Raw genomic sequence first — 25,546 nt, 5'->3', positions numbered from 1 at the left:
TGCTCAGGCCACTGCCAGCTGAATAAATGAAACCCCAAACCGGCAGCGGGCTGGTGGCTGGAACCCTAGACAAGGATCCCAGGCCCCGCTCAGCCCGCTGCTGGTCTGGGGTTCTGACCACCAACTCCTGCCAGCCAGGATCCCGGCCGCCAACCCCCTCTCAGTCCGCTACCAGCCTGGGATTCTGCTCACCCAGGCTGGCAGGAGGCAGAGTGGGGCTGGCGGCTGAGCTCCTGACTGGCAAGGGGCCGGCAGCCGGAACCCCGGAGTAGCAGTAGGCTGAGTGCTGCTGGCACCCCAGACTGGCAGCAGACTGAGCCACTCAACCCCCCACTGGCCCTGCTCAGCCCGCCACCAGCCCACTCAGCCCGCTGCCGGCTGAGTGAATGGAACCCCAGGCTGACAGCAGGTTGAGTGGTTCAACTGGCCTGCTCAGCCCACTGCCAGCCTGGGGTTCCTTGGAGGTCCCCAGGCCAGCAGCAGGTGCTGAGTGGGGCCGATGGCTTGTATCCCAGCTGGCAATAGGGCAGCAGCCAGAACCCCAGAGCAGTGATGGGCTGAGCCGCTCAGCCTGCTGCTGCATACCATCAAAAATCAGCTCACCTGCCACCTTTGAAACGTGTGCCATAGGTTGCCGACCCCTGCTTTATACACTAATAAGGATATGAGCATATTACAGTTGTTGGAGGGCTCTTATCAGGAGTAACAGGCTATAGGAAAGTCAGTCAACATTTTTTGTTTCTCTGATGAAAACTGGCCCACTCCCTGCCTCAAACCAAACCTGTCACTAACAATTGTCAACAACTTAATTTTCTGTTTTTGGCTAAGATATTGATATTTAAAAAAAAATACTGAAATTGGATTCAGGATTGTTAGCAAGAATTTTTGGCAAACAAAGTTGTTAAATGACAATCTAAATGGCAACACAGTACTGCTTTCGTGCTTGGCTCACCCTCCAGCCTGCTGGTCCAACAGCTGCAATAGAGGAGGAGATAGGTGGAAAACTGCAGGACCCCAAAATCCACCTCTTGGGGTGCAGAGTGGCAACAGCAGCAGCAAACCCTCAGGTCCAATCACATGCCAATGGGCACCACCACCAGCCTTACGGACCATGGTGAACTTAGCACAGCATCTGACCTCAGGGACGGGGCACCCATGGAGCCACAGCAGCTCCCCCCGGATGAGATGGATCGCTGGCAGCTGCCAGCTCAGGGGAGAGGCGCTCCCCAGCTAGGGTGGCCAGATCCAGATGTCCTGATTTTATAGGGCCAGTCCCGATATTTGGGGCTTTGTCTTATATAGGCATCAATTACCCCCACCTAGAGTGACCAGACAGAAAATGTGAAAAATCAGGACAGGGATGTGGGGGGTAAAAGGAGCCTATATAAGAAAAAGACCCCAAAATTGGGACTGTCTCTATAAAATAGGGATATCTGCTCACCCTACCCCAATCCCCTATCCTGATTTTTCACACATCTGGCTAACCCCAGCCAAGCCCTGTGTGACATTCCAATCCTGGCTGCCTGCCGAGTAAGTGAGTTACTTTCACTTTCATTCCTCAGCAAGCAGCCAGCCTCCTCCCCCCACCTACCCCCAGCACCTCACCCAACCCGCCCTGAGGGAGGGGAGGGAGGAGAGAGAGAGGGGTGCTCCTGGGGAGGAGGGAGAAAGGAGGGGGTGCTCCGTGGGGCAGGGGGGAGAAGAATGGATGTTATGGAGACAACAAAGGATACTGGTTCCAGAGCCACAGCCTCACCTGACCTCAGCCGGGGGGAAAGAGTCACACTCACAGGTGAGCTCCTTCCCCAACCCCTACCCCCTCCCCTTCCCAGAGACCCCAGCAGCCAATCCCATTCCTCAGACTGTGCTGCATTCGGCTCTCTCTAGGACCCAGCAGCCCTGCTTCTACACTGTCTGGGCTGCCTGCAGAGTGGTGCCCACAGGCAGAGTGAGGCCCTACGCCGCTGCCTATTCTGCCTATGCCTAAGGACGGCCCTGGGCACAACCTATACTGCCAAACTCAGTTTCCTATCTGCTTCTAGGCCCTTATTTCACCACAGACTGCTCCCAGACTGCATTCCCTGCACCAACTTTTATTTAATACCTTGGAGAGGGCTTCCAACCTGCCTTGCTCTTAAAGGGATAGCACTCCGTCATAGAGTCTGTTTGTTTTACGTTCTGCAGGACTTTTTCAGAAGGGAAGCTAGTAAGCAAATTAGGGCAAATTCTGATCTCCGACACATACATGCAACTTCCACTGACTTCAGTAGGAATGATGTGTGTACGTATCTGAGGGTAGAATTTGGCTGCCATGTAAAGGGGTCTAGACTGATGTAGCATGTCCCGTGACGGAGGTAGAGGAAGGTGTAAGTTACACTGACCAAGACTCTACTTTGAGGCGCCATATCTTCCTGCACATATCTCATTCTAGGAAGCAGATCTCACTATTAAATATATATGGAAGAATTTTTTTAAATGACTCACAAAATCTGTGATGATCTTGTATAATTTCTCATACTCTGAAGAGCTTTCATTTGCCATCCTGTCGGAATACGTTATATTCACTGTAAACTGTCCAGGGAATACTTTTCCTAAAAATAAAGCAGAGACATTAATTCATTACACTGCATTTGTAATAAACAGGGTTAAATGTTGGGTTATCCAAGTTTTAGAAATGGGAAGCAGCTCTACATAGGATCTATATTTGTTAATTTTCTTCTATTGGAGGAGACAGGAAGGGATAAGTATTCACTTCATCAACTCTTGTCAACAAAGGGCTAAACCCTGCTATCAGTGGGCACGGAGGGAAGAGAAACTGATGTGGTTCTTCTACTAAAATAATGTTAAACTATGAGTGTGGCTCAATGCAAACAAAAACAGGATATGTCTAAGTATTACAGCATTTAATGGCATAAGCCAAGATTTTCATAAATGGGTGTCTAGGTGTCGACATGGGGTCCCCCAGGGATCAGTTCTGGGTCTGGTTCTATTCAATATCTTCATCAGTGAATTAGATAATGGCACAGAGAGTACACTTATAAAGTTTGCAGAGAATACCAAGCTGGGAGGGGTTGAAAATGCTTTGGAGGATAGGATTAAAATACAAAATGATCTGGATAGCGGATCAAAAGCTAAATATGAGTGAATAGTGTAACAGTGTTGCCAAAAAGGCAAACATCATTCTGGGATGTATTAGCAAGAGTGTTGTAAGCAAGATACGAGAAGTAATTCTTCTACTCTACTCCACGCTGATTACTCCTCAACTGGAGTATTATGTCCAAGTCTGGGCACCACATTTCAGGAAAGATGTGGACAAATTGGAGAAAGTCCAGAGAAGAGCAACAAAAATGATTAAAGGTCTAGAAAACTTGATCTATGAGAGAGGATTGAAAAAAACTGGGCTTGTTTAATCTGGAGAAGAGAGGACGGAGAAGGAAGAGAAGACTCAGGGGACATTTTTCAAGTACATAAAAGGTTGTTACAAAGAGGGAGAAAAATTAACATTATTCTACAAGGATAGGACATGAAGCAATGGGCTTAATTTGAAGCAGTGGAGGTTTAGTTTGGACATTAGGAAAAACCTTCAAACTGTCAGAGTGGTTAAGCACTGGAATAAATTGCCTAGGGAGGTTGTGGAATCTCCATCATTGGAAATTTTTAAGAGCAGGTTAGACAAACACCTGTCAGGGATTGTCTAGATAATATTTAGTCCTCCACGAGTGCAGGGCACTGGATTAGATGACCTCTCGAGGTCCCCTCCAGTCCTATGATTCTATGACGTATGGATTTTGGGTCAGATTTTCAAAGGTACAGTGGTGCCCAAAGGTGTCTAATGATTGAAATCATGGGTGTTAGGTGCCTAACCTGCTTCGACACTTCTGAAAATCCTACTAAGTGCCAATATGCATCTCTCAGTGCCTAAATAACTTTGAAAAACTGGCCCTTTGGCACCTAAGAGGCCTAATTTCCCCAAATGCTGAGCGTCCAGCAGCTCCTATGCAGTCCCACTTCAACAGGACTTGGTGGGTGCTCACCGGGCCATTTTTTTAGAAGCCTATTTTAGGCACCTGCTTTTTTACAATCTTGGCCATAAACATTAGCTTCTACTTACCCTGGGATTTCTGTCTGCTTTTCACACAATTTAATCCACACCCTGAGCACTGTGGAAGTGCAATTTTTTCTAGTGTGTTAAATCCTTTTGTTTCAATAATGTTTCAGAAGATAAAACAGGTCAACTAAATGGAAACTATTTGCAGAGTAAAGTACTACTCAGCGTGGGTGAGAGTGGAAGAGACTTGCCCAGACCATGAATATTTTCACCGAGAAAATTAGAATGAGTATAGAAAATGCACCATTGTCTGTGCAGTGGATTAAGAAAACAGATCACCCCCAACTCACCTTCCTGACATCCTGATGTTGTGTAGTAGTATCCGTATGAGCACTGGCATGTATAACCTTGATATAGGTTAATACACTTAGCACTGCCACTGCATGGTTTATTTGCACAGGGCAGAGGTGCTTCTAAGAGAAAAGATATTGATACAGCTGAACAGTGCACTAGACCAGGAGGATGGAAGCTTTTCATTTTACTCCTATTAAACTACTTATGCTTCAGGAAAATTCAAACACTTAAACATTCCTTATGACAGTAGGCCGAATTCTCAGCTGGTGTAGAATATGCATATATTACCTATCTCATAGAACTGGAGGGGACCCTGAAAAGTTATCAAGTCCAGTCCAGTCCCGTCCCCTGACTTCACTAGCAGGACCAAGTATGGATTTTTGCCCCAGATCTCTAGATGGCCCCCTCAATGACTGAACTCACACACTGGGTTTAGCAGGCCAATGCTCAAACCACTGAGCTCTCCCTCCCCCCCCATGACTTCCATGGAGCTATGCCTGTTTACTGCAGCTGAGGATCTGGCCCAGCATGCAACAGTGAGACCACAGATGAATCATGATATGAAATCAATTCTAAACCTGAAAGTTTTTCTATAAGCAAACATGGGCAAAAAGGACTCATGATTTGCCCTTGGAAAGAGTATTTATTCTCATTGGTTGTACGTACCATAGGATTTGTTACATTTTGCATCCAGCACCAGGCACAGACATTTTACCATCGTGTCACTGTCTTAACCTAGTGCTTCCACTGTTACTAGCACTTGTGGAACTGCACTGGCCCTAGACAAATGATGCAAAAACTTCTAGTGGAAAACAAGCCTCTTCCATGTCTCAATTTCACCATCAGTACAATGTGGATAAGAGAACCAACTGTATAATAAGACCACATCACAGATATATCAGTACCTGATGTACATGTAGAGTTCTGAACATGTAATATGGTATATAATTGGTAGTAGAATATTATCTAGTGATCTCCAAATTCAGACATGCTATGGGTGTATTTGGAGATCACAAGATAATCTCAAAGTCTTTATTTGTCTGAATTCTAATAACTATAGGTTAGATCCTTACAGGTGCAGACCACTCAACTCTGATCCAGCAAAGCATCTAAACACATGCTTACCTTCAATAGAGTATTCACATGCTTAAACTTCAAGCACATGGAGAAGTGATTTGCTGGACTGGGGCCAGAATGCTCAGCAACTGGAAGGAATGAGCCCTTAATGCCTTCTGCTGGCCTAAGGCATTTGTTAGAAAGACCTATATTCTGCTCAGAGTGAAAATAGTTCTTTTTCATTCACTCATGAAAGATAAAGCTCCCAAACCCATCCAGTCTTTACACAAGCAAAACTCCCATTGAAGCTTACGGGAGTTTTGCTAGAATAAGGGGAGAACAGGTATCTTTGCAGCTTTACTGCAAACCTCACATGTATTCCATTCCTCCTGGTACCCTTCTTACCTGTTGTAGCTGGGGGTGCTGTCGTAACGGGTAATTCTGAAACAGATAGAACAATTCTTAAAATGCAAACACCACTGCAACATTCTGGTAAATTTATATAGACACAGGACCTGATCCTACCATTACTTATCATTGAATTCCCATGCATTTGTGTACCACGTTTTGGGCCCACAGTCTATTATATTTCAACTTGCTGGGAGTTGTGAGGTACTTGTTCATTTGCTGTAAACCTTCAATGTGCTAACATGTACGTGACACTTACCTTATTGTACACATATAAACATTGAGTTAAATTGATCCTTGGAGTAAGTCAGTGTAACTGTATTGTGAGAGCGACACCAAATCACACCAATGGGGGTTTAGTCTATTATATTTTGGGGGTGGGGGTGGGGAGGAATAATCAAGAATACATGGTGGAGTATGGGAGCAAAAATTTAAAGTTTTACTGGTTTGGAAGATATTTGTGGATTTCTTTATATCAAGTAAGTGTCACCTCTTGCTCAGTATAGCCAACCAGGTTATGCACTTGTTTCACTTTAAGTATATGAATAGTCCCAAATAAATGCAGTGGGACTAGTCACATGCTTAAAGTTAAGCAAGTGCATAAGTCTTTGTGGGGCCTTAATTAGTTTCCCGTATTGTCTGTGTTGGTTTTCCCCACAGCAAAGAGAGAGAGGAACACTTTGTGCATAGTCAGTTTCACTGCTTCCTCTCTTGTTTGTGTGGGTCTCACATGACAACGAGGGAGAGGAAAATGTAATTGCAAAACCCCAGAATTTGGCTGAGGAGCTTAGGGTCTGGTGTAGGACTTGAAACAACTTTGAATTCCTTTTTGCAAATTACTAACTTCCCAGTTAGCAGTGTCCCTTTAGTATTACTAGCTACTGAACTGGCTGCTCAGAATTGTATCGTTATTATTTATTAATTCTAATTATTTCCCCATAGCATCCTATTTGGGTCAGGTGCTTTTAGTCCCCTAAGTGATCAATCCCTTCCATTTCTCCAAGCTTACTTGTCGTCGTCAGGGGACCTGTGGAAGAGTTAGTTCCTATGAAAAAGGAAACAAAATCTTAGAATACAAGGAAATGGTAAACGTATAAACGCCATCGGGTCTGAACTTTGCAAAGGCAACTAGATGACATGGCTATTTTAATTCCTTAGCAACTGGGAGATGTGCTGGCCTTGTCCACTGGTCACATCACTGTTTCAAATGTTACCATGGAAAATAAGTGTAATTTCATATAGGCTGAATGCGAAACCGCCAGGGTTAGTTGGTGGGAACAAAACTTAGCATGTCAGCACCAAGGATGAATTCACCCCTGAAAGAGGGCACCAATACTTACTAACAAAGCATATTTGCTTTGAGGGGGCTTCCATCATGCTTAGGGTGACCAGATAGCAAGTGTGAAAAATCGAGATGGAGGTGGGGGTAATAGGTGTCTATACAAGAAAAAGCCCTCAAAATCAGGACTGTCCCTATAAAATCAGGATATCTGGTCATCCTAATCATGCTCCTGGCCAAGATCCATGAGAACTTGCCTCTGTATTCAGACCTCTTCAACCACCCTCCAGTTCGCCTGTCTTCTAGATGCCCTTTATGGTCTCTTATGTCATATGACGCTGGAATTCGCTTAGTGTGACAAGTGTCAGTAACAACCACCATCAATTACATTCTTATGACCAACTGAACCATCCGTCCACCGGGTTTTCAGTTGCCATGGCACCTGTGGCCATCCCTGAACTGGTTCCAAACAGGACAGGGCAATTGTGTGGCCAATCTCTTTAAATGGGTTTTTTCTAATGGCCCACTATGTAGATATGATCAACTTCAGACTATGTCACATATCCTTGACAACTGCCTGCTGACTTACTTCGACGGGGGCTACTGGCTCTTCACCAGGCTGGTGACAACGCTATCAACTGGCTGGGCACACTGCGCTTACGCTGCTGCTGCTGCTGATGATGATGATGATGAGCAGAGGGGGAAAATATATATTTTTCTTCAGTTCTTGTTTTGGTTTGTTTGTTTGCTGTGGCAGCACTTTAATGTCCCCGCCCCTTTTGTCTCCCTGTGGGCAGCTCTGTCGGTACAGATCCTACCAGCAGGCCGCCAATGCGGGGAAGGGGCAGCAACATTAAAGCACTGCCACAGCAAAGGACCAGTGCTTTAACGTTGCTACCTGTTCCCCGCCCCTTCCCCCCCCCCGTCGGCGGCATGCGGGTACAGACCCTACTGGCAGGCCCCCCCAGGGGAGACAAAAGGGGCAGGGACATTAAAGCGCTGCTGCAACCGCGCTTTAATGTTGGCTGGGTATGGGCCAGTGCGGGTTCTTACCAGTATGAAGTACCGGCTCGTACCGGCTCACTTTCACCCCTGCTCTTGGGAGTTCTAACTTTTTAGCAAATGGAGATGTGATGTCCTTGTCAGTTTGTTATGTTAATGTTACCACTGGTAGCGTGCAAATCAAATTTTAGACATGGATTACCAAAACGATTGGGGATATCAGCATGAATTAAATCCAACACTAATGTTAAAATTCACTATCTACGGTGTGGACTCTTCATAATGTGTGTCTGTATGTGTGTGTATATACACACACATACACACAGTAAAAGCTGTTTTATCCAGCATGGTGGGGGAATGGGGGTGCCGGTATATGAAAAATGCCAGTTATCTAAGAGGGAGAGAGTTTGAGTGCAGGAGGGGTGCAGGGCAGGAGGCTGAGGTGTGGGATAGGCTGTGGGGCATGGGTTCTGGGAGGGAGTGTGGGGTTGGGGTGCGGGACGGGGTGTGGGATGCAGGCTCTGAGAGGGATTTTGGAGGTGGGAGGAGGCTTGGGGTGCCAGATCTGGGGTGCTCACCTCAGGCGGCTCCCTGGAAACAGCAACCCGTCCCAGCTACTCCTAGGTGGAGGTGCGTCAGGTAGCTCTGCGCACTGTCCCCACCCCAGCCCGAGTGCTGGCTCTGCAGCTCTCATTGGCCAGGAACTGAAGCCATTGGGAGCTGTGAGGGCGGCGCCTGCGGGGGGAGGCAGTGCGCAGAGCTGCCTGCCATGCCTCCACCTAGGAGCAGCTGGGACAGGTCGCCGCTTGCAGAGAGCTGCCTGAGGCGAGTGTCCCCCGGATCCGGCAGGTGAGTGCATTTCTGCAAATGTGACCTATAAAATAAGGCACACAAAATTAGCAGACACCAGTAAAAAAAATTTGGTTTAAGGGATTTGACCAGCATCACATAAGAACTCTGTGGTAGAGGCAGGGATAGAATTCAGTTCTCCAGGAGGCTAATTCAACCATTTGAACCACAAAACTATCCTTTCTAATGAGGCTCACAGAGGCCTGTAAACAAATGTGGGTCCTACAGATAGCCTCATTCACTACACAGTCTTGATACCAAGTGCATGTGATGGACCTGCTCTGGGAATGTGAGGCCAGGGTCTTGTGGAAAAAATATTAGTGATCATGTAACAAAGACTGTTATTGTAATGCATATGCACAAGAGGGCCACATCATAAACTTGTTAGCTGCTGTATCTGCAAAATGGCAATAACAGAGAGATTGGAGGAAAAAACTGTTTTTCCTCTATTTAGTCAGTTTGTTGCCTTTTTCATTTGACAACACCTTGTGACTAGCCTGTGCCAGTGTTTCCCCTGTAGAGCCAGACAACTCTTTGTATAGATGTCTCATTGCTACAGGGGACAAAAAGAGAGGACCTGAAGCTTCTTTTATAGAACTTCTATAAACTGACAAAATTCCAAATCAACAAAGACCCTTTAATATCATCAGCTACTCTGTTGGGTCTTCACAATTAAATCACTGTGAGTTTTATTTATTATTTACAATTATTTTCTATAGCAAAATATTTTGATGGTGATTTTAAGCTTCATATTTATCAATCAGTTCCATTCCTCATGCTTACCTGTTGTATTAGTGGGTACCTGAGTAGTGGCATTTACTGTAAGAGAAGAAAGAAATCTTTTAATGCAAGCCATGCTATGACATCCTAGTAAATATATATTGACATCAGCCCTGACCCTAACTCAGAGAATAGCCAGGAAACTTTTAAGTTCCTTTCAAATGGATGATGTGCTGTTCTTGTCCATTGGTTATGACAACGTCCCAAATATTAATATGTACATTAAACGTTACCATGTTAGGGTAAGATATATTTATTTAAACCACTAGGAGGCATCAGAGGGAACAAACCCTGACATTGTCAGCACCATGTATTCAGCAGCAGCTACAGCAGACTCCAAAGGGCCGTAGCCTCCTTGCAGATCATGTGTCTCATGATTAGTCCATCAGTAATAATGATTTTTCTTCTGCACCCCCATAGCTGTGCATGATGCTATGAAACATCAGATATATTACTCCTCACTTCACTCCTAGTCCTTCTGTTTACTTGACACAGCTGTGACATATTTACAGAAAGGATTTAACAGAGAGTTTAGAGGGAAAAAACTATTTTTTCTCTTTAGTCAGATTCTGTACTTTGGGCATTTGATAACACTTTGTGTTAGCCTGTAGCAGTGGTTCCCCTGAAAAGTCAGACAATCAGTTCCACTCCCATTCTTTGTATGGGTGTCCCACTGCTAGAGGGTGATGAAAATGGAGGACCTGAAAGCTTCCTTTAAACACCTTTTAGAAACTGACTAAATTCCAAATTGACATCAGCTACTCTGTTGAGTCTTCACAATTAAATCATCATCACTATCAGTTATATTTTACAATTCTTTTCTGTAGCAAAATATTTTTGATTGTGATTTTAAGATTCATATTTATCAATCAGTTCCATTCCTCCCACTTACCTAGCTCACTTGTGGGTTCCGAGGAAGTGGCACTCTCTGTAAATAAGAAACAAATCTTTAAATGCAAGCAAGGCAATGACATCCTAGTAAACATAGACGTCAAACCTGACCTAACTCAGAGAACTGCCATGAAAGTTTTAACTTTCTTGCAAATGGAAGATGTGCTGTCCATTTGTTATGGCAATGTGCCAGATATTACTATATACATCGAATATTATCACATTATACTCCTGGGGGCATTCTGTGCTAAAAATTAAAAAGTCTGCACCCAGAAATTAAATATTCTGTGCACAACATATTAAAATTCTGCAAAATTTATTTGTCAAAATAATGCTACATAATCACACCAGTTTGATTTATGTTGGTAATTTATTTCAAAATACCTGCCAGCAAGTATGGCTGTAACAATACACACAAACAGAAAAACTCCCCCAAGAGCAGAGAGTTAAAGAAACCCTCTAACACCCCAGTTCCTATTTCTCTGATCTCCTGACCACCAACACTCCCGAGCCCAGCTATGCCTCCTCCTCCGCCTAACTTAGACATCCGCCCTCTTCCTCCCCTGAAGCCCAGGGATCCAGAGGAAGAAACAGCCTGATGCTTGGTCCCAGGTTTGCACAAAGTTTCCTGTGCACTGCACTCTCCTTTCCTCAGGGCATGCTGGGAACTGCAGCTATCTGGAACCCTCTAGTTCCCTCCCCAACCGCGCAGCAATGTCTTCTCTTGTGAGCTCTGCTAGGTTCAGTAGCCCCTTCTGGCAACTAGCAGCATTGCAGCCCACAGGGCCATAGCCTCGTTGCAGATCATGTTAGTGCCCCACGATGAGTTGATCAGTAATAATAATTGTTCTTCAACACCATAGCTGTGCCTGATGCTTTGAAACATCAGTTATATTACTCCCCACTCCACTCCTATTCCTTCTGCTTACCTGACATAGCTGTGAAAGCTGCAGCAGAACCACCTACCAAAGACTAACTACATGACATCTCTGGAGATCAGCTCTGATTATTACATATGTGCTATCCCAGGCAAGTAACCCATGGGAATTAGAACTCCCTAAAAAGTGAGAGATGGGATGTGCCTGTCTATTTGTTAGGCTTATGTTCCAAGTGTAAACATTTAAAGTACCTGTGACCAGGTTCGTGGGCAGTATGTTTATCAAAACCCACAAGGGAGATTCAGCAGGAACAAAATCCTGCTCCCATAGCACCAGAGATGAAATTCACCAGGGACTGTGTCGACTTACTACAATGATATTATCACTATTATTCATGCTAATAATTCTTTTCCACAAAATCATATTTGTGCCCGCTGTTTTTATGCCTTTGACATTTTTATTCCTTCTCCTTAGCTCTCGCAACTAATGAAGGTGTGGTGGAGATACCTCCTATATATGATTTCTGTCACCTTTTATTAGAAACCACACAACCACAGTCCAGTAAACACATACTCACCCAGGGACCCCTTCAACAGACATACATAGAAATAAATATCCAGATTATTAAAGGAATCTCCTTCAGCCTAAAAATCTTGCTCTTGGCTGACAAACATGTTAATTGCTATAGTTACAAGATGGCTACAACTGAAAGACTAGAACAGGGGGAAATGTTTTCTCTGTTTAGTTTATTTATTCCTTATATTTGACAGCACCATGTGTATAGTCAGTGTCACTATTTCCCCTGCATAAAAAGTTTCTCCTTCTGTTTATATGGGTCTCACACTACTATAGGGTGAGGAAAACACAGGAAACACAATTTTAACTGCACAGAATTTGGCCAGGTGGCACAGGGATTTATATAGGTTCTGAAATTACTGTAAAGTCATGTTTTTAACTGACTGGATTTCAAGTGGGTAATGTGCTCTTTGATATCATGAGCAAATGTGCTGGCTATTCACCATTATATCATCAGAAGTTGTACGTTTTATTTACCATTATTTTCAGCACCCAAGTTTTCTAGGCCACGTATTTAAATAAAACTCTGGATTTTTAAAAAGGACTTCCATCTACTTAAAACACTATCTACCTGAAAAAAACTTGCTATGTGCTTTATTTGCAAAACCGTTTCAACAGAGAGATTGGAGGGGAAAAAACTATTTTTCTCTGTTTAGTCAGCTTCTTTACTTTGGGCAGTTGATATCCCATTGTGTCTAGCCTGTGTCAATGGTTCCCCTATGGAGTCAGACAATCAGTTCCACCCCCATTCTTTGCATGGGTGTCCCACTGCTAAAGGGTGATGAAAATGGAAGACCTGAAAGCTTCCTTTAAACACCTTTTAGAAACTGACTAAATTCCAAATTGACATCAGCTACTCTGTTGAGTCTTCACAATTAAATCATCATCATTATCAGTTATATTTTAGAATTCTTTCCTGTAGCAAAATATTTTTGATTGTGATTTTAAGATTCATATTTATCAATCAGTTCCATTCCTCCCACTTACCTAGCTCACTTGTGGGTTCCGAGGAAGTGGCACTCTCTGTAAATAAGAAACAAATCTTTAAATGCAAGCAAGGCAATGACATCCTAGTAAACATAGACGTCAAACCTGACCTAACTCAGAGAACTGCCATGAAAGTTTTAACTTTCTTGCAAATGGAAGATGTGCTGTCCATTTGTTATGGCAATGTGCCAGATATTACTATATACATCGAATATTATCACATTATACTCCTGGGGGCATTCTGTGCTAAAAATTAAAAAGTCTGCACCCAGAAATTAAATATTCTGTGCACAACATATTAAAATTCTGCAAAATTTATTTGTCAAAATAATGCTACATAATCACACCAGTTTGATTTATGTTGGTAATTTATTTCAAAATACCTGCCAGCAAGTATGGCTGTAACAATACACACAAACAGAAAAACTCCCCCAGGAGCAAAGAGTTAAAGAAACCCTCTAACACCCCAGTTCCTATTTCTCTGATCTCCTGACCACCAACACTCCCGAGCCCAGCTAAGCCTCCTCATCCCCCCAACTTAGACATCCGCCCTCTTCCTCCCCTGAAGCCCAGGGATCCAGAGGAAGAAACAGCCTGATGCTTGGTCCCAGGTTTGCACAAAGTTTCCTGTGCACTGCACTCTCCTTTCCTCAGGGCATGCTGGGAACTGCAGCTATCTGGAACCCTCTAGTTCCCTCCCCAACCGCGCAGCAATGTCTTCTCTTGTGAGCTCTGCTAGGTTCAGTAGCCCCTTCTGGCAACTAGCAGCATTGCAGCCCACAGGACCATAGCCTCGTTGCAGATCATGTTAGTGCCCCACGATGAGTTGATCAGTAATAATAATTGTTCTTCAACACCATAGCTGTGCCTGATGCTTTGAAACATCAGTTATATTACTCCCCACTCCACTCCTATTCCTTCTGCTTACCTGACATAGCTGTGAAAGCTGCAGCAGAACCACCTACCAAAGAGCTAACTACATGATATCTCTGGAGATCAGCTCTGATTATTACATATGTGCTATCCCAGGCAAGTAACCCATGGGAATTAGAACTCCCTAAAAAGTGAGAGATGGAATGTGCCTGTCTATTTGTTAGGCTTATGTTCCAAGTGTAAACATTTAAAGTACCTGTGACCAGGTTCGTGGGCAGTATGTTTATCAAAACCCACAAGGGAGATTCAGCAGGAACAAAATCCTGCTCCCATAGCACCAGAGATGAAATTCACCAGGGACTGTGTCGACTTACTACAATGATATTATCACTATTATTCATGCTAATAATTCTTTTCCACAAAATCATATTTGTGCCTGCTGTTTTTATGCCTTTGACATTTTTATTCCTTCTCCTTAGCTCTCGCAACTAATGAAGGTGTGGTGGAGATACCTCCTATATATGATTTCTGTCACCTTTTATTAGAAACCACACAACCACAGTCCAGTAAACACATACTCACCCAGGGACCTCTTCAACAGACATACATAGAAATAAATATCCAGATTATTAAAGGAATCTCCTTCAGCCTAAAAATCTTGCTCTTGGCTGACAAACATGTTAATTGCTATAGTTACAAGATGGCTACAACTGAAAGACTAGAACGGGGGAAATGTTTTCTCTGTTTAGTTTATTTATTCCTTATATTTGACAGCACCATGTGTATAGTCAGTGTCACTATTTCCCCTGCATAAAAAGTTTCTCCTTCTGTTTATATGGGTCTCACACTACTATAGGGTGAGGAAAACACAGGAAACACAATTTTAACTGCACAGAATTTGGCCAGGTGGCACAGGGATTTATATAGGTTCTGAAATTACTGTAAAGTCATGTTTTTAATTGACTGGATTTCAAGTGGGTAATGTGCTCTTTGATATCATGAGCAAATGTGCTGGCTATTCACCATTATATCATCAGAAGTTGTACGTTTTATTTACCATTATTTTCAACACCCAAGTTTTCTAGCGTCATGTGTTTAAGTAAAACTCTGGATTTTAAAAAAAAACTTCCATCTACTTAAAACATTCTTCTACCTGAAAAAACTTGCTATGTGCTTTATTTGCAAAATGGCTTTAACAGAGATATTAGAGGGGAAATAACTATTTTTCTCCGTTTAGTCAATTTCTTTATTTCGGGCAGTTGATATCCCGTTGTGTCTAGCCTGTGTCAGTGGTCCCCCTGTAGAGTCAGACAGTCAGTGCCATCCCCATTCTTTGTATGGGTGTCCCACTGCTAGAGGGTGATGAAAACGGAGGACCTGAAAGCTTCCTTTAAACGCCTTTTAGAAACTGACTAAATTCCAAATTGACATCAGCTACTCTGTTGAGTCTTCACAATTAAATCATCATCATTAACAGTTATATTTTACAATTCTTTTCTATAGTAAAGTATTTTTGATTGTGATTTTAAGATTCATACTTATCAGTCAGTTCCATTCCTCCCGCTTACCTAGCTCAGTTGTGGGTGCCGGGGTAGTGGTGGGTGCCGAGGAAGTGGCATTTCCTGTAAATAAGAAACAAATCTTTAAATGCAAGCAATACAATGACAATATATATAGACATCAAACCTGACCTAACTCAGGGAACTGCCATGAAAGTTTTAACTTTCTTGCAAATGGAAGATGTGCTGTTCTTGTCTTTTTGTTATGGTAATATCCCAAATATCAACATATACATTGAATACTATGACATTATACTCCTGGGGGGCATTCTGTGCTAAAATTAAAAATTCTGCATCCAAAAATTAAAAATTATGTGCACAGTATATTAAAATTCTGCAAAATTTATTTGTCAGAATAACACTACAGAAATATACCTGATGCAGCTGTAGGAGCTGCAGCTGATCAACAAAAGAAAACAAATATCACATCACTAGAACCTTAGGATAAGATATATTTATTCTAACCACTAGGGGAGCATCAGAGGGAACAAACTCTGGGATTGTCAGCTCCATGTGTTCAGCAGCAGCTTGGCAGACCCCAAAGGGCTGTAGCCTTCTTGGAGCTGCAGCTGATGAACCACAGAAAACAAATATTCACAGACATTGTAAATGTCTGACATCTGTGGACATCGGCTCTGATCATAACTCAGGCAAACAGCGCATGGGAGTTTTAACTTCCTACCAGCTGGGAGATGTGATGTTCTAGTGCTATTATTATGCCTAGACTCCAAAAGGTAAAAGGTTTTGTTAGGACAAATTTATCTAAATCCTTAGGGACAGTTATCAGTTGTTCTGTACCGTCTGCTGCTGTCATGGGTGCTCTTGGCTGACCTTCGCTGAGGTCGTCCGGGAGCGCAAAGACAAAAATGGGAATGACCCTCCGGGTCATTCCCTCCTTTCTGTTGTATCTAAAAATAGAGTCAGTCCTGCCTAGAATATGGGGCAAGTGTACTAGAGAACCAGTGTACCAGAGAACCAGAGAGCACAACTGCTCCGTGTCAGATCCCACAGAAATGATGAGCTACATGCCATTCACAGGGGGTACCCCTGCAACAACCCCACCCGTTGCTACCCTCCTCCCCCAACCCTTCTGGGCTACCATTGCAGGGTCCACCCATTTGTGTGATGAAGTAATAAAGAATGCAGGAATAAGAAACACTGGCTTTTTAATGAGATAAAATGAGGGGGAGGCAGCCTCCAGCTGCTATGATAGTCCAGGCAGGGCATTAAACGGTGAGGAGGAGAGGAGCCCAGCATCCCGCTGCTATGATAGTCCAGGCAGTACAGAATCTTTTCTTTAGACATGAAAGGGGAGGTCTGATGGAGTTCAGCCCCCAGTTGCTATGATGAGGACGGTTACCAGCCGTTCTGTACTATCTGCTGGGAATAACCTGGAGTCAGTCCCATTTTTACCCAGGCACCCCCAGCCGACCTCACCTGAGGCTAGCCAGGAGCACTCATGGGATGATGACGAGGACAGCTACCAGTCCTACTGCACTATACCATCTGCCACCGGGGAAGGGAGAGGAGAGGATGCTGCTATTCAGTGCCAGAGCACCGTGTCTACCAGCAGCATGCAGTAGACATATGGTGACATTGAAAAAAGTCAAGAAACGATTTTTTTCCCTTTTCTTTCACGGTGGGAGAGGGGGAGTAAATTGACAAGATATACCCTGAACCACCTCAGACAATGTGTTTGACCCTACAGGCATTGGGAGCTCAGCCAAGAATGCAAATGCTTTTCAGAGACTGCGGGGACTGTGGGATAGCTGGAGTCCTCAGTCCCCTCTCCCTTCCTCCATGAGCATCCATTTGATTCTTTGGCTTTCCGTTACACTTGTCACACAGCACTGTGCTGTGGACTCTGTATCATAGCCTTCTATAACGGAGCGCTGATAGAACAGATTTGTCTCCCCATACAGTGATCAGATCCAGTATCTCCCGTACAGACCATGCTGGAGCTCTTTTTGGATTTGGGACTGCATCGCCACCCATGCTGATCAGAGCTCCACGCTGGGCAAACAAGAAATGCAATTCAAAAGTTCGCGCGGCTTTTCCTATCTACCTGGCCAGTGCATCTGAGTTCAGATTGCCTTCCAGAGTGGTCACAGTGGTGCACTTTGGGATACCACCCGGAGGCCAATACCGTCGATTTGTGGCCACACTAACCCTAATATGATATGGTAATACCGATTTCAGCACTACTCCTCTCGGCCGGGAGGAGTACAGAAACTGGTTTAAAGAGCCCTTTACATCAATATAAAGGGCCTCGTAGTGTGGATGGGTGCGCCGTTAAATCGGTTTAATGCTGCTAAAATCGGTTTAAACGCATAGTGTAGACCAGGACCAGGCCTGGCGCAAACTCAGAAAACTGCCATGAAAGTTTTAACTTCCTTGCAAATGGAAAATGTGCTGTTCTTGCTGTTCTTGTCCCAACTATTAACATATACATTGAATGTTACCATGTTATACCCCTGGGGTCATGCTTCGCCAAAAATTAAAAATTCTGCGCACAATATTTTAAAATTCTGCAAATGTTAAATGCTATATATATATGCTATATAGTTATATTTTGGTATATGCTACGTAGTCATGCCAGGTCAATTATTTTGGTAATTTATTTCAAAATATCTGCCAGCCAGTATGTCTGTAAAAATACAGACACACACAAAAATTCTCACAGGAGTAGAGAGCTAAAGAAACCCTATGACAACCCAGTTCCTGTTTCTTTGATCCCACCACAACCAACACCCCCGAGCCCAGCCATGCCTCCCTGAGCCCAGCCTAGACATCTGTCCCCTTCTTCCCCCAGAGCCCTGGGATCCAGAGGGAGAAACAGCCTGATGCTTGGTCCCAGGCTTGCACAGTTTCCTGTACACTGCCCCTCCTTCCCTCAGGGCATGCTGGGAACTGCAGCTGCCTGAAACCCTCTAGTTCCCTCCCTCTCCCCCCAGCAGTGTCTTCTATGTTCAAGCTGGGCTCTGCTGGGTTCAGTAGCACCTTGTGGTGGCTAGCAGCATTACAGCCCATTTCTGGTGGGGGAGAAGAAATCTCTGCACATGTTAATTTCTGCAAAATTCTGCATTGTGCAGTGGCACAGAATTCCCCCAGGAGTAATATTAGGATAAGATATATTCATTGAAACCACTAGGGGGCATCAGAACGAACAAACCCTGAGATTGTCAGTGCCATGTGTTCAGCAGCAGCTTGGCACACCCCAAAGGGCCGTAGCCTCCTTGGAGTTGCAGCTGATGAACCAAAGAAAACAAATATCCACACCACTACAACAGCGTGGTAAATGTATGAGGAGATCTATGGACATAACTCAGGCAAATAGCTCGTAGGAGTTTTAACTTCCCAGCAATTGGGAGATGTGATGGTCTAGCCCAGTTATCATGCTTAGGCTCCAAAAGGTAACAAGTATTGTTAGAACAAATTTATTTAAATCCTAAAGGGATATCCATGGGAACACCACCTGGAACCTTCAGAACCAAGGGTGAAATTCACCAGTTACTCCACAGTTTTATGAATACAACAAATAAATATATTATTTATTAGTAATTACTATTTGTCTACATCATATTTGTGCTTGGCACTTTTAAGCCTCAGAGTGAGCAATCTCTACTATGCCTCCTCAATTTCAAAACTCAGCGTGACAATCTGATTAAAACATAACCTGTATATAGACCTCAGGTCTGATCCTCAGTCAGGGAAAAATCACCCATGGGAATTTTAACTTCTGAGCAATGGAACATGTGATTTCCTTAGCTGTTTGTTATGTTAAAGTTAACTTTTAACATAAATATATCTATGCTTTGGTATAATATTACCAAAGCCACCATTGGGCCCCAGAGAGAAAAACCTAGAACATGAAGCATCCAGGGTGAAATTCACCAGCTATTTGCTGGATCATCACCATTGGGATTGTACTTTTTTGGGGGCTTGGATGGTGTTTTTGTTGCTGTACAGCGCCTACCACTGTAGGCTCGTGGTCCATGACTAGGGCTTCAAAGTCTCCCACAACACTAATAATTAGCTAAATAAATGTTACCAACAGACTGAGTGTTATTTATTAGCAATGATTACACTACTCTACAGCCAAAATGCTTCTGAAATAAATGTAGTCCAACTTTACTAATTCTGGGTCACTGAGAACGAAAATGATGCTTAAAATTGTTGATTGGCTCTAGTTTTCAAGATATGCTATTGGGTCAGTATATACGACCCTTGACTTGGGAATGGTGGAGGAGAAGTGAGTTATAAAGGGAAGGGTTCTCAATTTAAACCAGAAATAACTAAAATACATCTTTGACTGGATCTATGAATAAATTTATGACTGGGTTTGGACAGTACTTGCTTTTTAGGCAAAACAATGAATGATGCAATCTGAAGCCGGTATTGCATCATACATGATATGAATTGCATCATGTTATTCCTAGAAGTCATGGAAGATGCAATCATAACGAAGCTGACATCACTCTGCTGAACAAATTGCCCTATATCAGCTCTAGAAATCATACAGTTTCGTGCTCTCTTATTTGTCAATGTTTGATTTTGCAAAGGGACACATTTCTGTTTAGCCAAAGCGAGCAGAGATGCCTCGTACTTGTGTGAACAGTGCAGATAACTTCTGCTATGTTTGTGGTGAAGAGACTTTTGCATCACAAAAGCGCAGGATAACCGCTATGGTTAAGAAAGCCTATCACCTTTATTTTGGCTGCAAAACTGGAGATCAGGACAAGAGGTGGGCCCCACACATACGCTGCAACACTTGTGCAACAAATCTTCGCCAGTGGTTGAACAGGAAAAGGAAATCTATGCCTTTTGCAGTGCCAATGATTTGGAGAGAGCCAACAGATCATACCAGCAATTGTTACTTCTGCATGGTGCCTCCAGTTGGGAAAGGTGTGTCAAAGAAGAAAAAGTGGACTGTACATTATCCAAACATTCCATCAGCTATACGCCCAGTACCCCACGGAGAAGGACTGCCGGTTCCTGATGCACCAGAATCATTCTCACTTGAGTCAGATGAGGAAGAGGAAGAGGATGAAACTTCTGGTCCTGGACCATCAACGTCACAAGATCCACATTTTCTCCCATCCTCCTCCTCTGAAGCACACCTCATAACACAAGGTGAACTGAATGACCTTGTCAGGGATTTGGAACTACCCAAGAGTAAGGCAGAGCTGTTGGGCTCCAGACTACAGCAGTGGAATCTCCTGGCAGGCTATCAGGGCAAATGGAGCCCATCAATGCTTGCAGACTATTGCTGGACAGTGACAAGAGATGCTCCATTTAATGAATACAAGAGACAAGCCAAGAAGCGCCGAGTAGACACTGAATAGGACTAAATTATGTACATAATAGTTTTTTGCCTTTTGTTTCATAATAAATTTTATTTATATAACCCTTTTGCTGATTTTTAAAGTGTTACATAAACAGGACAGGTGAAATATTATCATGTAAAGCAACCATAAACACATGAAAAAACCTAGGTTTACAATTTATGATTAAAACTCTACTATCTACACAATATACATAGACATAAAATGTAAAAACTTAAATATCTTAGAAACAGTAGCCAATCAGTTGTTTTAATTGTCATATTTGAATTCAGCACATCAAAATACATAATAAATATCACATTTTATCTCTGAAGCAGACGACTTCTCAAAAATTGTAGACCAGTGTTATTTTTCTACAGCATCATATTTGTTCCTCTTTCCTTTAAGCCTCGTATTATAGGCAGGGCAGGTAGCACCTCTTCTGATTAAAGTTGCTAAACGCTTCTATCACAGGACCTTGTTTTCAATTGCTTGTAAACTTTGCTAACTGTTTGGCTTGAAATTTTCCATGCTGGGTAACTGCCTCAGGCTGAATTCTTGTGAAGGGGAGCCAGGGATTGAGATAAAAAATGGGACTGGCTGGATAAAAAGACTGGGACAAAGAGACAGAGGCCTGGGGAGGTGATTGGACGAGGACTCCAGCGAAGGATTCTGGGACCTGAAGCTCCCTTTAAATGTATTTTATAAATTAACTAAATTTCAAATTGACAGTATCTGTTTAATATCCTCTGCTGGTCTGTTGGTTCTACACAACAATTAAATCATCACTGGTATTATTTACAATTTTTCAGTAGAAATATATTTGCGACGGATGATTTTAATACTTATCAATAAGGGTGGCAGATTTCAATTTTTTTCATAATTTTGCTGTATAATATAGGTGTTTATTTTTAAGCTTTTTAACATTTTTGATCAATTTAAGTTTTCACAGTTTCAAGAAATAATGGAGGGAGTGTCAAAATAACTTTTAATGACAGCAGGTGGTAAGATTAAATAAGTGAAAGTTTTATAAACCATGAAAACACACTGTTAACATCATGTATTAAAATATATTAAGTAAATATTCTTATATTAAACTCTAAGAAGCTGTCAAGTAGCTTTTTTTTTTTTTAACTTTGCTTAACTGTAAATTTCAACGAGTATAGAAGGACATATTTTTTCTGGTTTGTCTGTTTATGGTGAAATTGACGTCTACCAACATTTAGCAATAAAAATGTAATCCTTCCAAGCCTACTAATCAGTTAATTCCATCCCTCCTGCTTTTCTGATCCTAACTCAGAGAAATAGCCCATGAAAGTTAATTTCCTTGAAAATGGGAGATGTGATGTTCTTGTCCATTTGCTATGTTAATATCCCAAATATTAACATGTAAATTAAATGTTATCACAAGTCGCAATAATATATATTTATTGAAACCACTAAGGGACATCTGTGGGAACAAATCCTGAGATTGTTGTCAGTGTTAACATCTAAAGTAAATGTAAGGTAGGTTGAAATAATAGAGTTCTCTAAATTACCAGATATTGTGTGGCACTATCGGCACCATTACCTTCCATTTCTTCTGCTCAACTCTTGGAGCTGGGGAAGGTGTGGGTAGAGAGAAGTTTTATAAATCAGTAAAGAAATCCTAAAATGCAAACTTCATTACAACAATCTGGTAAATATATATTGAGCAAGGGACAGACTCTGCCCAGATTGAAGCTAAAGACAAAACTTCTGTAAGAACAGGCCTTTCTTTTGAAATGACCATGGAATGAACGGGTCAATGTACTTGATTAACATGACAGGGGGCTTAACATAGGTTTTGTCAACAATATAGCCAGCACTAGTCAGTTTCAGCCCCTTATTTTAATGAGCAGCCATCTGAGGTCAACAGGAACAGAATTCGATTAGGTTTGAGGTTGGTTGTCTTAATTCCCAAAGAACAAGTATTCTGCATTTTCTACAAGATTCACTTTGCTATATATTAACCTTAATCTGAAGGAAGGTCATACCCATGTGTTATCAGCACCAGCCACTGCAGACAAAGTTTGGGGTAGCATTTCCATTATAAACCTACTCTATACCCCACAAGGGTGGAGAAGGTTTTTACATATTTAAAGGTAAATTTAAGGCTCAAACACAATGCCACATGGACAGCCATGGAGATTGAAATCATATATATAGCTACAGAAATGACAACGGCTTCCCGCTGCTTTGCCTGCATGCTTGCCAATCAGATCCTCCCCCTCCCTCCTAACGCCTCCTATCCGCTGCGGATTAGCTGTTCAGCAGCATGCAGGAAGTGCTCGGGGGGAGAAGGAGGAGTGAGGGAAGAGCGTGCTCAGGGGAGGGGTTGGAATGGGGCAAGAGACCAGTGGGAGTGGGAAGAGGCAGGGCTCGGGTGGGGACTTGGGGGAAGGGGTGGAGTGGGGGCAGGGCTTGGGGCGGAGCAAGGGTCAAGCACCTCCAGAAACTCATTAAGACGACGCCTATGCATGAGGTATTGCTGCCCGCAAACAACTCCAAAGGATTTTCATTTAAAAATGAAAGATTTGGGAACAAGCATAGCAGTTCCTGTGTCTCCATGTTTATAATATATATAGGTCATTGGACTGTATGCTAGTCATGTTCATACAGTGCCTAATTCGTTGTGAGTGCAACTGGAAATAATAATAATACCACCTAGCTCTTATGCAGCACTTTGCATCAGCAGATCTCAAAGCAATTTTCGATGGCATTGGGAGAAATGAATGTGTCACAATGACTGGTTTATCTAATGTATTGTGTGTGTATCACTATAGTTACTGAGCTTGTGAACTCCCCTCACATTGCTCTAAAGCTGTGAAGACCTTCAGACAGCTGCCATCCAAGCGTCTGCTCTTTCCCACCCCTCCCCCATTTCTGAATGTACTCCTACATTACAAAAAAATTAGGAAGGAAGGAATTAAGGTTGTTGCTCTGTCTTGTTATTATATCAGTGGCAATGCTTGAGTCAAATCAAGTAAGTTAACGATTGACTCAGCTTTCACTTGGCATATTCCTGGCTTTTGCTGATTTGATACTTACTAGATTTAACCCTGGCTATCAGATACCTATCCCCGGCCCCTTATCATTTATTGTGTACCCAATCTCATGCCTTCAAACTCAACAACAAAACTCTCATTGACTTCAACGGGACAGGATCAAATCCTGTGTGAATCAGCTGGTGTGGAGCTGGTTTTTGTGAAGATTATTCTTTCGGGGATTAAGTGCTTTGCTAAAATAAAGGACACCTGCAGCACCCGGTTCTCCTGAAACTGAAGTGGAATAGTTACTCATTTACTGATGAAAATAGCCCTGCTTCTTATCTTTTCTAATGAAGGCTTAATCACCGAGCTCCGGTACATAGGTCATGCAAACAGATCTCAACTTTATGCACAAAATCAATTTAATCACAAAACAACAATGTTTTTGTCTGGGTCTGCGACTAGGTAAAACTTGGTGTCGGTTAAATTTTTCCACCCCTTCATTAATCAGAAATTAGAAGCATTGAAATGTAACCATTCTTCTGCTGAATATTTCATTCTTTTAGGAACCACCTTAGTAGATGCACCACTAGGAAAATGTTACCCATTCCCTGTGTAGATGAATTGGGTTGTTGTTTAAAAGTCCCAGAATAGAAGATTGCGTTTCTTACCTTTCTCGGCACAGAAAGCAAAGCTAAGCAGAAGGGCGAGAGATATGTAGCCCTTCATTTTTGAGGCTGCTCTTAGGTAATCCTATGAGGAAGTGGTTTCTCTCCTAATGTCTGCTCATTTAAGATTGTTCTAACAGGTACAGAGTTCAACCTCTAACTGACGTCAGAATTGCAAATGACAGCAAATGGATGATGTTAATTTGTTTCAGCTTCCTCTTTAGACTTTGAGACAGAATGATGCTAGCTTGCTTAATACCAACAATTAACTTGCTGTAAAATGACGGCACTTTAAGCCTCAGCTCATAATTGCATTAGTCATATAAGCAAATGATTCTTTCCATATGCTCAGTGGGATACAAATTCTAGGCCAAGACGTACATTTCAGTTCAGAAAAGTAAAAGGTAACAAAACAGCTGGAGTTTGGAAGCCATAGAAATGGGCGTTGAACTGAGCCTGAACAAAGCAGATTTGCAAAATAAACACTCTTTATCCTCAACTCCTGGCAAGGCAAGTGTCAGCGTAAGCAACTGTTGACATAAATGACTGTGGGGTCAATTATAAATCTCTTCGCTGCTGTTGAAATTTGCTCTGCTAGGCCTGTAACCCTTCTGTCAGGGCTGGGTTCGATCTGTCTAGAAGGCCTTTCCTAAGAATAAATAAAGCTAAGGCTCGAGGGCTGAGTCAGAGTCGTAGCTCTATTACTTGCTCTGGGCAATTAAAATGTAACGTCCCTGGTCTCCTTTGCAAGTGCCTCTTCCATATGCATAAGTTCTCAGATTTCTTTGGGAACATGAAACCACAAGGGTTTGTTTATTTGGGGGGGAAAGGGGTCAAGCAATCACTAGATTCATGAAACTCCTCTAAATATTTACATAAATGAAACAGAGCCACCCAAATCAGAGCATCGGGAGTTTTCTCCCCCTACCCCCACCCCATTCTAATAATAATTGTCTGACATACGGAGGTCCACAACTTTTAATCCCGCCCCAACCCCAGCTGCCTA

At 42.8% G+C, this 25,546-nt stretch overlaps 1 protein-coding gene across 1 annotated transcript in view; it reads right to left on the bottom strand.

The window, feature by feature from the left end:
* Nucleotides 1–24,613, bottom strand: part of MUC13 (mucin 13, cell surface associated) — a 42,552-nt gene extending 17,939 nt beyond the window's left edge. The window contains exons 1-9 of the mRNA XM_030580401.1: nucleotides 24,544–24,613; nucleotides 15,550–15,603; nucleotides 13,109–13,144; nucleotides 10,669–10,704; nucleotides 9,780–9,815; nucleotides 6,876–6,911; nucleotides 5,864–5,899; nucleotides 4,399–4,521; nucleotides 2,485–2,591 (exon numbers count right to left, since the gene is read on the bottom strand). Of these exons, the coding sequence (XP_030436261.1) occupies nucleotides 2,485–2,591; nucleotides 4,399–4,521; nucleotides 5,864–5,899; nucleotides 6,876–6,911; nucleotides 9,780–9,815; nucleotides 10,669–10,704; nucleotides 13,109–13,144; nucleotides 15,550–15,603; nucleotides 24,544–24,601 (522 nt within the window). The 5' untranslated portion in view covers nucleotides 24,602–24,613. The remainder of the gene's footprint in view (nucleotides 1–2,484; nucleotides 2,592–4,398; nucleotides 4,522–5,863; nucleotides 5,900–6,875; nucleotides 6,912–9,779; nucleotides 9,816–10,668; nucleotides 10,705–13,108; nucleotides 13,145–15,549; nucleotides 15,604–24,543) is intronic.
* Between the last annotated feature and the right edge of the window lie 933 nt (nucleotides 24,614–25,546).

Source organism: Gopherus evgoodei, chromosome 11 (genome assembly GCF_007399415.2).
Source record: "Gopherus evgoodei ecotype Sinaloan lineage chromosome 11, rGopEvg1_v1.p, whole genome shotgun sequence".
Classification (NCBI taxonomy): domain Eukaryota; kingdom Metazoa; phylum Chordata; order Testudines; family Testudinidae; genus Gopherus; species Gopherus evgoodei.
The sequence above is the reverse complement of the archived record's forward strand: the minus strand, read 5'-3'. Positions and strand labels throughout refer to the sequence as shown.